The sequence below is a fragment of the Emydura macquarii genome, unplaced genomic scaffold (assembly GCF_026122565.2).
Source record: "Emydura macquarii macquarii isolate MOO-44397 ecotype Brisbane River unplaced genomic scaffold, CSIRO-AGI_Emac_v2 contig_1043, whole genome shotgun sequence".
NCBI classification, from domain to species: Eukaryota; Metazoa; Chordata; order Testudines; family Chelidae; genus Emydura; species Emydura macquarii.
The window spans coordinates 943,774-957,449 of record NW_027131180.1 but is presented as its reverse complement, the minus strand read 5'-3'; the positions used below and the strand labels follow the sequence as shown (position 1 = coordinate 957,449).

The 13,676-nt window shown below is 40.3% G+C and overlaps 1 protein-coding gene across 2 annotated transcripts in view; it reads left to right on the top strand.

The window, feature by feature from the left end:
* The window catches only part of RPS6KA3 (ribosomal protein S6 kinase A3), a 126,585-nt gene that overhangs the window by 41,539 nt on the left and 71,370 nt on the right, over window positions 1-13,676 (top strand). For both annotated transcript variants that reach the window (XM_067545010.1, XM_067545009.1), the window contains exons 3-6: window positions 1,604-1,720; window positions 4,339-4,420; window positions 4,899-4,979; window positions 6,115-6,194. In XM_067545010.1, coding sequence (XP_067401111.1) covers window positions 1,604-1,720; window positions 4,339-4,420; window positions 4,899-4,979; window positions 6,115-6,194 — 360 coding nt within the window. The remainder of the gene's footprint in view (window positions 1-1,603; window positions 1,721-4,338; window positions 4,421-4,898; window positions 4,980-6,114; window positions 6,195-13,676) is intronic.

Below are 13,676 nucleotides of genomic sequence, written 5' to 3'. Positions count from 1 at the left end.
GACTCTGAATCTTTTCAATGAGGAGAGTTTTTTCAAAGAAGAAAGGGTGTCTGAACACACAGGTGGGAATGGGAGTTTCAGTGCATTTCTAAATCTGTTGTGCTCGAATGATCACATGTAACAGGTACATTTTCAGCCATAGTTCATGCACTTAAATGTACAGAACTCTGTCAGAAGTAGTGATGGAGGAAGGGGTGGACAGGATCCCCTTCTGGGAACTGTACTTATCCACCGGAGAGGCTGGAACAGAGTCTGGCAGCCAGCCAACCCTATATCTGGACTTTTTAGTGTCCGGTCAGCAGTTCTGACCAGACATTGCCAGGTTCCCTTTTCAACCGAACTTTCCGGTTGAAAACCAGACACCTGTCAACCCTGCTTTGTTCTGCCAGACAGGAATGAAGACTTTTTTTTTAAAAAAAAAAAGTTTTAACATGGTTCCAGCAAAATTACTTGTGTTAAAAAGGCCATTGTCAGTGTGGTGTTAAGTTAAAGCCATCTCAAGTATCTTAGCATGAAAATAAGCAGCGACTTCTGAGCAACAAGAAGATGGGGATTATCTTTAAATCTTTATGTTCCTGAACAGAGCATCCTTGGTGGGCCTGAGGGTGAATTTTTGGGCTAGTCACACCAGGGGGAGGGACATTTGGAGCAGAAGAGGCAGCACTGGGAGTTGTAAAAGAATGAGATGCAAACGATAAAATGAGAAATAAAAATGGGAGAGAATGTAAAAGCACAAAAAAAAATCCAAAAGGAGTAGGCCAGAATATATAGCCAGGAAAGGAACAAAAAGTATGGTAACATTTGGAGGGGTAAGGATAAAAAGTAGCAAAGCCCTCTAGGAGGTGACTTAAAACCTTAAGTGTAAGTACCTTGAGAGGAGGACTCTTTTCTCCTCTCTAGTCTCTCTAATTTCAAACCCATGCCCGTTTTTAATCATGTAGGACCCAGTGCTGCAGTGTCAGCCATTTTGACTGCAAACGGCTCACAGGGTTGGGCCCCATTGAAAAGCTTGGATTAGGGGAAAGTGGTGACACACAGTGCTTAAATCCCCAACACATTTGTGTAAGAGGAGGAAATATGGGCATCCTATGTGAGGGATATAATGTTATATCAACATTGTGGTGATGTGCCAGCAGGCAGCAACCAAAGCTGTATATTTTGAGGAAAAAATGCATTTATAAAGTATCTATTTGTGCACTGAAAAGTGATCTCCAGTAATGACCTAAATTTGTATTCATGCAATAATTCCTCAGTGTACCATACTGCAATTCAAAACTAGATGGCTATTTACTTTTCATAAGTCTCTTAACTTCGTGAAAAATTTTGCACATCTTTTGCTTTTACAGATGACACATTCTGTTCATTGTCCTGATTTCTATTATTTCTGCACTCTTCATACATAAACTTAGAATTGCCTATAGAATTATATAACATCACAGTTTCTTCCCAAATTCACCACAATTGGATTTAATTCTAGACTATTAATTGTCTTACCTAGCTAGTTTCACTATCTCTGATATTTGTGAATAGATTTGTGATGTTTACAAAACATTTCAGGAGGTATGACATTAAACTACCTTATTTCTTATGTTTTCCTTGCTAGGAAGAAGACAATATCAAAGAGATTGCAATAACACATCATGTAAAGGAAGGACATGAGAAAGCAGACCCATCACAGTTTGAACTTCTTAAAGTCCTAGGACAGGGTTCTTTTGGAAAGGTATGTTAGTTGCACAGATTTTGCAGAAAGGTAATCAAAAGGGCAGACAGAAGCCCTAGGATTGGACAGTAATATGGGTGAAATATTTTGAGCAGTCACATTTTTACATTCAAGCAGTAGTCCAGGTCAAGATTGTTTTTTTAAATTGGGCTTTACTAACAAAGCAGTCAGGCTTTGGTAGACTCTTTTGAAATGAGTAAATCTGTTCCAAATTTAGCTATTCTGTAAACCTCAAAAAGATTCCTGAATTCTCTCCTTGTGCAAGTCTAGTATAAAAGTTTTCTATAGTAAGATATTCAGTATTAATATTGAATGAGTATATTCATTCTGAATAGATCCATTCCACATATCTTTAACACTGTCATATCTGCAAGAAAGAATGGATGGTAGTCAGAATGGCCATCAGTATGGGGAAAGTATTTCACAGTGTAGAATGGCTCTAGTTTTGCTCATGGGTTGCAGAAAATGGGGCTTGGTTCTATAGTCATTGAATTAATAACAACTGTATTCAGTAACCCCACAGGGTTGTTTGTATCAAACAACCTCCAATTTGGACAAGACAGAGCTGTTTCTTTTCAATCTGCTTTGAAATTTTGATAGAATCACTTGCAGTCTTATTCAATAATAATCTTAATATTTTAGGCATTAAAACAGGTACCATCACAAACAAGATCTGTATGCAGATAACTTTTTCATTTACTTATTCACTTCCCCAATCAAATATTTTAAACCTTAACTGCATTTGGGAGATATGCAAGGCTCACGGTCAATTGAGGAAGACTGAAATATATCATATGAGCCAATGGTACTTTCCAGTTCTTCCTTATTATTAGAATGCTGATTAGGTACTGAGCATAAACATAAATCAAGATTTATTAACACTCTTGTACACTTCAACTCTATACCAGTCCCAGATAAAATTCCTAACTCATTGGAGAGAGATGAGGACATCCTATCTATGCCTAAGTGGGCAATACCTGTTCTTTCTAAGTATTTCTTGTCATCTGTCCTTTGATTAAGTAAGAAATAGCATAGAAAAAAATTTGTTTATTTGGGTAAATAGAAATGCTTTTGGCAACAGCATGGCTGCTCATCTGAATACATAATTTCTTGGTTTAACAAGGTACAAACCCCAGAGGTACTTTCTGCCTGCAGCCTGTTCCTTTATCAAGGAATCCTACCCAAGTCATTATATAAAAATCTCTAAATTGGAGTGGAGATGAGAAATCCGGGATAAAGAAAGCAATCTCGGAACCATTAGCAGTTATCTTTGAGAACTCATGGAGGACATGGTTATGATATTTATCATTTCTAAAAGGCCTTGATGCCTGGGCAATTCTTAAATAGTAGTAAGTCATAATTTTGGGACATTAATAATTACAAGGACCTGATTCTCATAAACACTAAGGCCTGTTTGCATTTCTCTGGCATCCACTGGTGTCAAAAGACTGTTTTAGTGTAAATGAGAGCTGGGCCCAAAATTACTATATATATTTAACTATACCAAACAAGAAAACCTGATTCACATAACAGTTGTGCCTAGTGTGATACCTCTGTCAGGTCACTAGCACAAGCACATGAAAGCGTCCACTCTTGTCAGATTTACACTGACTGTTAAATCGCAAATACTAAATTATCACTCGGAAAATCCTTTTTAGTCCCATGACCTATCTGCTACGTCTTTTCATAAGTGAACCAAAACACAAATGTAAAATGGCTTGTGTTTTTCGCTTTACTTGTTACTAAACATAGCATTTGTCTGCAGTGGATATCAGTACATCCCCTTCCATATCTGACTGGATTAAGCATATTAAAAACATAATCCTTCTCGAGAAATCTTATTACACTGCAAAAGGAAATGAAACACACTTTACTTGGGTCTGGTAGTACTTTATTAATACGTGTGACATTCAGTCACAGTATACTATAACAAGGTAGACCGACACAATTGGCTTCTCACAATTTTCTGGTATATTTTTAAAAGCCTTTTACTCTGATATATATTTATTGCCTTTAATTACTTACGAACAGTTGTTTGACTTGCAATCATTCTATATTTTTTCTCTCTGAATTAACTCTTTCACTCATCCCAACTATATGTAATGTCATATAACCATTTTCATTATGTCACCTTCCTGTCAATTCCTGTAAAATGTGAAACTGCTTGAAGAGAAATACTTAACTTTTTTTTTTACTGAAGAGAATAGTCAGAATGTTTAATTTGCTGTTTCATTTCATTGTTTTTTAAATGCTTATTAGCTCAACTTTTCAGACACAACTAAATTCATCTCTAGAGTAACTGCTGAAATTAATTAAGATAAACCAGGATAAATGTGGCCCTATATATATATATATTTTAAAATACAAGTAATGTGAGGGAGAAGGGGAGAATGGTAGGTAAACTGGGAAATTTGTATTTAGGTACATAAGTTGTATAAACATGGACAAGCAAAGATAAATGAAAATGGTTAGTATTAGATTTGGGGGAGCTATTTGTTACAATTTTTTCATAGTTCAAAATTCTAACTGAGTCCCTATTAATATAATTAGAAACCAAAGTTTATTGATGTGATTTGTATTTATTTCCTTTAAGAACTTTTTTAACATATTGTATACAGGTATTTCTTGTCAAAAAAATCTCAGGATCAGATGCTAGACAGCTTTATGCAATGAAGGTATTAAAAAAAGCTACACTGAAAGGTAAGTGATAATTAAAGTAGCCATTTACTGAAAGTGATGTACATATGTGTTATATATGTGTACCAAACCTTAATCTTTTGCAAACAAAAATATAAGTATAGATACTGTTAAAGTATTTAATTTAACAAAGACCTTTTAAGTACATGCTTAAAGTAAATTGTAAATCATCAAATAGCACTAAAAGTACTTTCTTTGTATTGTAAACACAAAAGGTTTAATGAATAAAAGCATCACGTTTGTAGAATTTTGTAGAAAGTCTCAGTTTTTAGTGAGATTTAGTGAGATTTTTCAGGAAACTATGTATTGTGAAGTAGGTTTTCCACAGTCTCACAAATTTGTCTCTTTATGGATTTTATTGAATGACAGAGTTGTAATAATCAAACAAAAATATAAATTATAAAGATGTAAATTAGGGAACTGTAAGCGGAATAGTTTGTTCTCAATATGAATTCTAGTTTGTGTTCATGTTATATTGTAGTTCGAGATCGGGTTCGGACAAAAATGGAACGTGACATCTTAGTGGAAGTTAATCATCCCTTTATTGTCAAGTTACATTATGGTGAGTTATAAAAGATACAATATTAAAATACAGACAACTTGTATTAAATTTTGGCTGTCACTGTCATTGTGGTAACAACAATTCAAATAACTGTGCAAAGAATCATAGGAATTAGAGTTGGTCATCTAAGCTCTGATCCTGCAAAGATTTATTGCACATACATAGCTTTAGACACTTCAAATAGTCACCCTAAAATCAGTTTTACAACTGTCAGTGCATAAAATTAATAACATGGGTAAGTCTTTGCAGAAACTGGGGCTTTAGTCCATCCCTTTATAAAAGGAACATAGATCAATTTAAATTTAGCTAGTATTTTAAAAAAAGATTTCAGTTTCTACACCTGCCTATCACACTTTTCTGGTTTTTAAGTATTTTCCATCACTGGTTGGTCTATAAAAACCCATGAGTAAAAGTGTTTAGTCCCATTCCCATCAAAGTCAGAAGAAAGACTCCCGTTGATTTCAATGGCAATTCAGTTATTTAGAGGAAAGAGTGAAAATGACTGTATTCAACATTCTGTTAACTGCACAAAGTAAACTAACTGCAAAAATAGAGAAAATATATTTTCTAATCTTTCAGTTATAGCAACTTAAGGTTTTATTTACAACAATAACTACAAAATGTTCAGACAGAAGTGATTTTTTTTTGTTCTAGTTGTTAGTGCCCCTTTAATATCATATTGTTCCCTGCAATGTGTATTCTTCAGTGTTTTGTCCAGTCCTGTTTCCATGTGAATACTGGACAGCGTAATAATCTCCTTGTTAGGCTGACTATCTCATGATACTAAAATATATTATGTACATTAAATGTATTAGCACGCTCACTTAAATCTAACTGTTTTATTATCAAGATTTGGAAAAGGAATGCTGACTAGCCAAAGTACATTTTTAGTTGCATAAAATGTATTGGTGATCTGCCTTCATTTTTTAATTCTGACATGACACTGATTTGTTTAAAGGTAGAATAACTGTCATTTAATTCTTTTAAGTGACTATGTTCTAATCTAGGAAAGAGAAAATCATTGTTTTGGTAGTGGGAACAATGGAAAATTCCAGTAAATTTATTCTTCTGGTCATAGGTTAAAGTATGAATTAGACAGCTGCTTACTGATATTATTTTTAATGGGTCTTTTCAGCTTTTCAAACAGAAGGGAAGCTATACCTTATTTTGGATTTTCTCAGGGGAGGAGATTTGTTTACACGCTTATCCAAAGAGGTAAACAATTTTTTTTTACATTAACTATATTGTTAAATGTGGTCTTTCACTGATCTGTGTTGTGGAGTTATATCAATTGTTTACCTTCATTTTCTTAATGATTAAATATGTGATTTTCATTAAACAGATCTTGGAAATAAAAGTATATTTCTATCCATGCTCTTTGGGATTTGCTTGTTTTTTGTTTTGTTGTTGTTTAGCTTTGAAAGAGTGCTGTCATCAGAAGGTTGTTAATTTGTTACTCCTGAGATACACTCAGGTAGTTAGTTTTCCCATATTGCTCTTATGCTTTTGCACATACCCCCACCAACCTATTTAAATAATTTGCCTCAAAAAATATATGGAGCTACAGAAATATACTTATACAGAGAGAATATTTGTTAGCTGGAGATGCAGTAGTTTGTGTGTATATATATTGACATATATATTTAATGCTAAATGGATCTGTGTTATTAATATAGTCCCTCTCCCCTCCCAGAAAGTGCTGTGCATTTTATAAATTTAAGGGGAGCAAGATTTGTGCTCAGTATTCTAAGCTTTAATTTTTTTTTAAAGTCACACATTTTTAGTCCTTATAACATAAGCCAAATGTAACTGATGCAGTGGTGTCTGTCTACACTGCAATCAAGAGGTGTGATTGCAGCTTGTATAGGTATATTCCATCTAGCTTTGATATAGCTAGATCAAGCTGCACTCTATAAACAGCCATGCCAGGATCCTGGATACCTATTCAGGAAGCTAGCCCTTGCTGCTGCCCATGCTGCCATAGCTACACCGCTATTGCCCATCGTGTGTGCAGAAACATTAATATATTTATCCCACAATCCCTAATCACGTTTCATGTCTTTCTGGTGGCCAAAGTCCCAGTTGTACCTGCCAGCTACCAAACACTTCATCTTCTACAAAAGAGCTTACCAGCTGTGTTGTCAGTACAAAAATATACAGCAAACTGAAAAAGGAACATTTTAGGAGCAGAGGAAAATACATTGAACTTAATATGAAAATAAATGAATTCTGTGCTGACTGTACACATTAGTTTAATTGATTAGTAAACCAGTCGACTTTTTAATTTACCACAAGCTACTCTAGGTTTAGTTTGCTCCAGTTACATTGCCCTTGGTTATATCTGGAAACTAAGAGCCTCTCTTTATCCTCAATTTACATGCTCCTTGCTTGCATCTCAGTATATCGCCTTTCTGTCAGTAGCTTTTCCATCTTGAGCCACTCCACAAATACAGAAATTCTAAAGGTTTTGGTGGGTGTTTCAACCAGTATGGGAGCCCCTATTTGGGATTTAAATCTGTTTCTCACAAATGTGTTGTATTTCAAATGGATCAAATTCATTGAGATGCCTCAGAGAGGCTTATGACTCATTCCAGTAAGTCATTGGTGTATCTGCCTAACCTAATTTGTAGTACTGCTGTGTGACATTTTACTCATGCTTTCATACAACACTGTTCTTTTGATTTGCCATCTACTCCTCATACCTTTTACTGGTGAGTAGTTCTGCAATTATGTTTTATTATATTCAGCCTGCCTCTTGGGGATTATATATTAGCACTAATGGAAGTTTATCTCAAAAGTCGCTTACTAGTAACTGTTACTTGAGTGTACAGCCTCTTCATATACACACTTCTTGCTCACCATCCCTCTTGTTTAGAATGTCTCTCTCTTATTGTCTCGTGTTTAGTGAATTTGTGCCCAAAAAACTCTCTTATAGTCTTGGGCCCAAATGTTCAGATTCACAAGGGGATACGCATAGTGCTTCACTTTCATTTACATGGTTCCCAAATCTCTATGATGCCAGTTTAATATATGTTCTTCTTTGAATGGTCCATATTGCATTCCACTGAGGGTTATATGCATGTGTCATGTGTCCGGACCCAGAGAATCTTGAAAGGAGTAGTGTCCACGCATGTGCCCTTGCTCTGCTTCATAGTTTCATCCAAGGCAATAAAGGGCAGGGTGGACCCGACCGCACCTTCAGTTCCTTTTCACCAGCACATAGTCTGAGTCAGAGCTGCTCGTGTCCTCTCATCTTTCTCTGATGCACTTTTTTTAAAAAATCCTGTTTTTAGAATTGTACATAGTTGTTTTTCAGTATTTTTAGTCTTAGTGTTAGTTTTTAGGAATTAAGAGACTTTAGTGACTCTGTTTCTCTGGTTCCCTCACCCCCACACCAGCACTCATGCCTTGGAACCGGATTATGCCGAAGACACGGGGGGGATCAAGACAAGCACCAACGCTGCCTGTACTGCTTGGGAGAAGCCCACATTTTATCCAGGTGCAGTATCTGCCTCTCCTTTACAAGCCGTACTCAGGAAGGCTGGTCTCTCTGCCTCAAGAAGCACCTCATGGAGGTTGCCATGAGGCCACAGTTTGATCCAGGCTTGGTAACCTCCCATTTTACACCAGCCTGAGAAGTCCAGGTGTGCGCTTCCAATCGTAGAGAGAGTCTGGTTCCGCTGGTACCTGTACTATGGAACCCATGCTGGGGGCTTAGTCATGAAGCAAGGAAGCATATGCATAAGTATGGCAAAGTCTTCCTCCAGGCCCAAGAATGATGATGCACCTCCCATGAGTTCCAGCTATGGAGAAGCAGCACGTTCCAAGGCTCACAAGCGCAACAAGAAGTCTCACAAACTGTCGGATCCACCGGTTCTGTCCACTGAGCCATGCGTGCCTTCCAAATCAGCACCTCCTAAGTCAAGGGAGCCATCAGTCCCAAAGCAGTCATCCACTCCGTTTCTGACTGCAGAGCACGTGCCACTGACATCAGGGGAGATTGGAGTTGGGGCCTGGACCCTATGAACTTTTTGCTTTGGGTGAAGTAAGGTCTCCATGCCTTCCTCTATAATCGGCACCTAGAGAGGTAAACTCTCTTACTCTGAACTTAACCTCACTCAAGTCATGCTTCTACCCACTCTCCACAGTTCCACCAGTTGCAATGATGCTGCCTTTGGAACCAGGCTCCAACTTCTCATCATCTGAGGACACTGATTTGGCGCAGAGACCACCCCTCCCCTACCGGAGATATGAGCTCCCTAAAGCTCTGCCAACTCAGTAGCAGTACCCTCCGTTTTCCCAACAAAGGGGCCACTGGTACCCGGCTCCATAAGGCCCTCCGATCCATCCTGTTGGCCATACTGGGGATCCTGGCCGCAGTATCCACCTTCGGAGCCTTCAGCAAAAGAGGATTTGACCCTCTCCCCATTTCAACTCGGAACTGGTCTTGGAGGAGGAACTGCTCAGACTGGCTCTGGCAGTAGCACCAGAACAAGAATGGTTTCTGTCATCATCTCCTGATGCCCCTGTGTCCTCGGCTCCCCCTTTGCCTTCGGATGACTTTTGTCAGTTCTAGGACCTTCTGCGCAAGGTGAATGAGGACCTTCATATTCCACTGGTGCGGGTTACAGAACAAACAACATGAGCTTCTTGATCCTGCATTCATTGGTACTGACCAGGGTTGCTCTGCCAATCAATGATGCCATTCTTCAACATGCTCAAACTGTCTAACATGCCCTGACCACTTGCACACCCACTTCTAAGGGGTCAGATGAGATATTATGTGCCAGCCAAGGAGTTTAAGTTTATTCTCTCAGCCCCCACCCAATTCTCTAGTGATACAAGTGGCAACAGTGTGAGCCAAGTAGCAACACCCACACTCCACCCAGGTGAACAAGGAGGGCAAACAACTGGACCTTCTGGAGTGCAAGGTCTTCTTGTCTGCTAGCCTTCAATTTCAAATTTCTAATAACCAGGTGCTTTTAGCGAAATATGACTCGCAGTTATGGCAAGTTGATGGACTTTGCAGACAAGCTCCCCAGCAGGACCATGCCCGCTTTCAGGCTATCTTGGACGAGGAGCAGCGGGTCCCAAGGATGGCGCTCCAGTCCATGGTGGATGCAGCATACACCACTTCACGCACAATGGTGACAGGGATCATCAGGAGGAGGGAATCATGGCTGCATTTGTCTGGTTTTGTTGAATCTCACCACTTCAGCCAGAAGACCGACAATTCCCTGCACTACCTCAAGGAGTCGAGAGCCACTGTACAATCCCTAGGCATCTACATGCCAGCATCCAAGTGCAAGTTCTTCCGTCCACTACCTGCACAGTGGATCAGAGCTTCTCAGTTCTTCCATCAATGGCCCTATGAACCGCCTGACAAGTCGCAGAAGACTCAAAGTTCCTGTCCTTCAGGTCCATTGTCACAGTCTTCAACATCACATGCTCAGCCTTCACAGAAGCAATATTTCTGAATGCACATAGTGCACATTTGCCTCCCACCATATACACCTGATCCACCCCCTTTGGGGGGCATCTAGCACTTTTTTTTTTTTAACCAGCATGGAGTGTAATAACAGACAAGTGGGTCCTGGATATCATTGAACATGGCTATCCAATAGAGTTCACAATGCTACCTTATCCTCATCCCCTTCCCCAATCCTGCTTCATGGACCACTCTCACGACAGTATTCTTGCCTTAGAGGTGGACTCCCTACCGCAAAGAGGAGCAATAGAACCCATTCCTTCGACCTATCAGGACTCAGGATTTTACTCCACTTATTTCCTGGTACCCAAGAAGAAGGGCGCGTGGAGATCAATATTAGACTTCTGTTGTCTCAATCAGTTCATAAGCAAACTGAAGTTTTGTGTGGTCACTTAACAGCCATCATCCCTTCACTAGAAAAAGACATGGTTTACAGCTCTCTATATGCAGGACTCCTATTTTCACTTACACATCCATCCATGCCACAGAAGGTTCTTAAGGTTCCCAGTCAGCCTTCGGCACTTCCAATATAGGGTCCTACCCTTCGGACTCACCCCTGCTCCACACGTCTTATCCAAGGTTTTCTCTGTAGTAGTGACCCACCTCTAGCATCAGCTATCCTTATATTCCCATATCTTCATGACTGGCTCTTAGCAGCACAATCCAGGAGGGAGGCTCAAGCCTTGACCTCCATGTTGCTCATACTCCTCTCCTCCCTGGGGATGAACGTAAATGTCAAAAAATTGACTTTAGACCTTACACAGTCCATAGAATTCATTGGGGCCTCCATCGATGTGGTTTCAGCATGAGCCTACCTACCAAGGGACAGATTTCAGATTCTGCAAGAAGTGATTGACGAAGTGGTCACCAGTCTTTCTTTCCTGGTCAGAACTTGCCTTTCCCTCATTGGCTTCATGGCGGCCTGCACGTACATCACCACCTTCACTGCCTTCAGCTGTAGCTCCAGAAGGTCTGTTCTCCTATGCGACATATAGATCTTCTGCTGACCATTTCTTCCAGATATACTCTACTCCCTCTGACGATGGACAGACCCGGGTTAGGTCTGCACTGGGATGCCCTTCCTATTGTCCTCCCCGAACATGATCATCATCATGGATGCATCACTTGCCAGATGGGGCACTCACATGGGCAAGCACGTGCAACAGGGATTCGGACCACCCAAGAATCCAGAATGCACATCAACATTCTGGAGCTTTGAACAGCATGGAGCATGTGTCGTGTATTTCTCCCATCTAATCACTCCCATTACATTCTCATTATGTTGGACAACACCATGACAATTCATTATATCAATAAGCAGTCGCTGGTGCTTTGTGCAGAAGCAATCCTGTTGGTGTGGGATTGGTGCGTTGCCCACGTGATCCTATTGTTAACAGCCTGCCTTCCAGGGACTCAAAATGTGATTGCAAACTGTCTCAGAAGGAAATTTGTGACCAACCACAAATGGGAATTCCATGATACAGTAGTCAATGACTTTTCAACCAATAGGAGATTCCAACCAGGGATCTCTTTGCCTCCCATACCAACAGCAAATGCATCACGTACTGCTCCAGCAGGAGTCTTGGCCTCATCATCCGCTGGTCAGACCAGAGGAGGTCTCGGCCTTGTCATCCGCTGGTCAGACCAGATCAATTATGCCTTTTTCCCCACTACTGCTGCTACTGCGTGTCCTGCACAAGATCAGGCGGGAAAGAGCCACAGTTACCCTGTTCTGGCCTCACCCATTCTGGTTTCCCCACTTTCTCTGCATGCAACACTCGTGCAACACAGCAGCAGGATCAGGCATCCTGATCCACATACACTTCACCTCAGAGCTTGGTTTTTAATGGGCATCTGCCCTAGAGTGGGATTGTTCGTCAGCAATACAAGACGTCCACAAGGTGTTCCTATCAGGCCAAGTGGAAGCATTTCATCTCTTGGGCCAGGCAGAGGGGTCTTGCCCCTGAGTACGTGGACATTCCCCTTATGTTAGACTACCTTCTGTCCCTGAAAACATCAGGACTTGCATTCAATTCCATCAAGGTGCACATGGCAGCTATTAGTTCTTTCCATTCTCTCCTCACCCACACCCCCTTCTGGTGGAAGGATGCTCAGTGTTTACTTACCCATTGATTATCAGGTTTTGGAAAGACCTCCTTAAAACTTATCCAGCCATTCAATCTATTGCTTCCCAATGGGACCTCAACCTCATCCTCTTGACATTAATGAAATTGCCCTTCAAACCTCTGGCTTCATGCTCCTTGTCTCTCCTTTCCATGAAGATCGTCTTTCTGGTAGCTATTACTTCTGTGAGAAGAGTAAGAGAACTGGGGGCCATGATGGCTGACACACACCCGTTTACCACATTCCATAAGAACAAAGTTTCCACCAAAGGTGGTATCCCGTTTTCATCTCAACCAACCTATACACTTACCTGCTTTCTTTCCAAAGTCTCTCACCTTGATAGAAGAGTGGTACCTTCTCTCCCTTGACGTCCTCAGGGCCTTGGCCTTCCATCTACAGAGGACAAGACCATTTGGGAAGTCCCCTAAACTGAATCTTTATAGAGGAAAGATTAAAGGGCAGGCGATCACCACACAGAGGATCTCTTAGTGGGTTTCAGGTTGCATTAAGCTCTGCTATCGGTATTGAGACTGTTCCCACCCCTTGAAGTGATGGCCCTTTCTGCGAGAGTGCACATTCAACTACAACCGCCCTGTGTGATGTACTACTTTCAGACATATGTCTGAAACGGATCTGTTTGATTTGGGGTGGAGAAGGAACTGAGGGTGCAGTTGGCCCACCCTGCCCTTTATAGCCTCGAACAAAACCAGAAGGTGGAGGAAGAGTGCATGTATGGACCAATGGATCACTACTACTTTCAAATTCTCTGGCTCTGGACACATGGTGCATGCAGATAGCCCTAAGTGGAATATAGATAGGGACCACACATTTCGAAGAACCTCCAGTTACAGGCAAGTAACCTCCTTCTCCATAAGTGTAAATATGCAGACACAATACCCTAAACAGTTAACAGGTATGTAACCTTTCTTTGTTTAGCAAAAAGGTTAATGAGATGGCCCAGGCATCAGTTTCAGAAATTGTCATTTATATAGCGATAGTAATGCACAACGTAAAGCAAAAGAAAATCAAACTGATTTGCTTAATAAAGCACTTTTTAATTCAATATTTTATCAAAATAGCTTTCA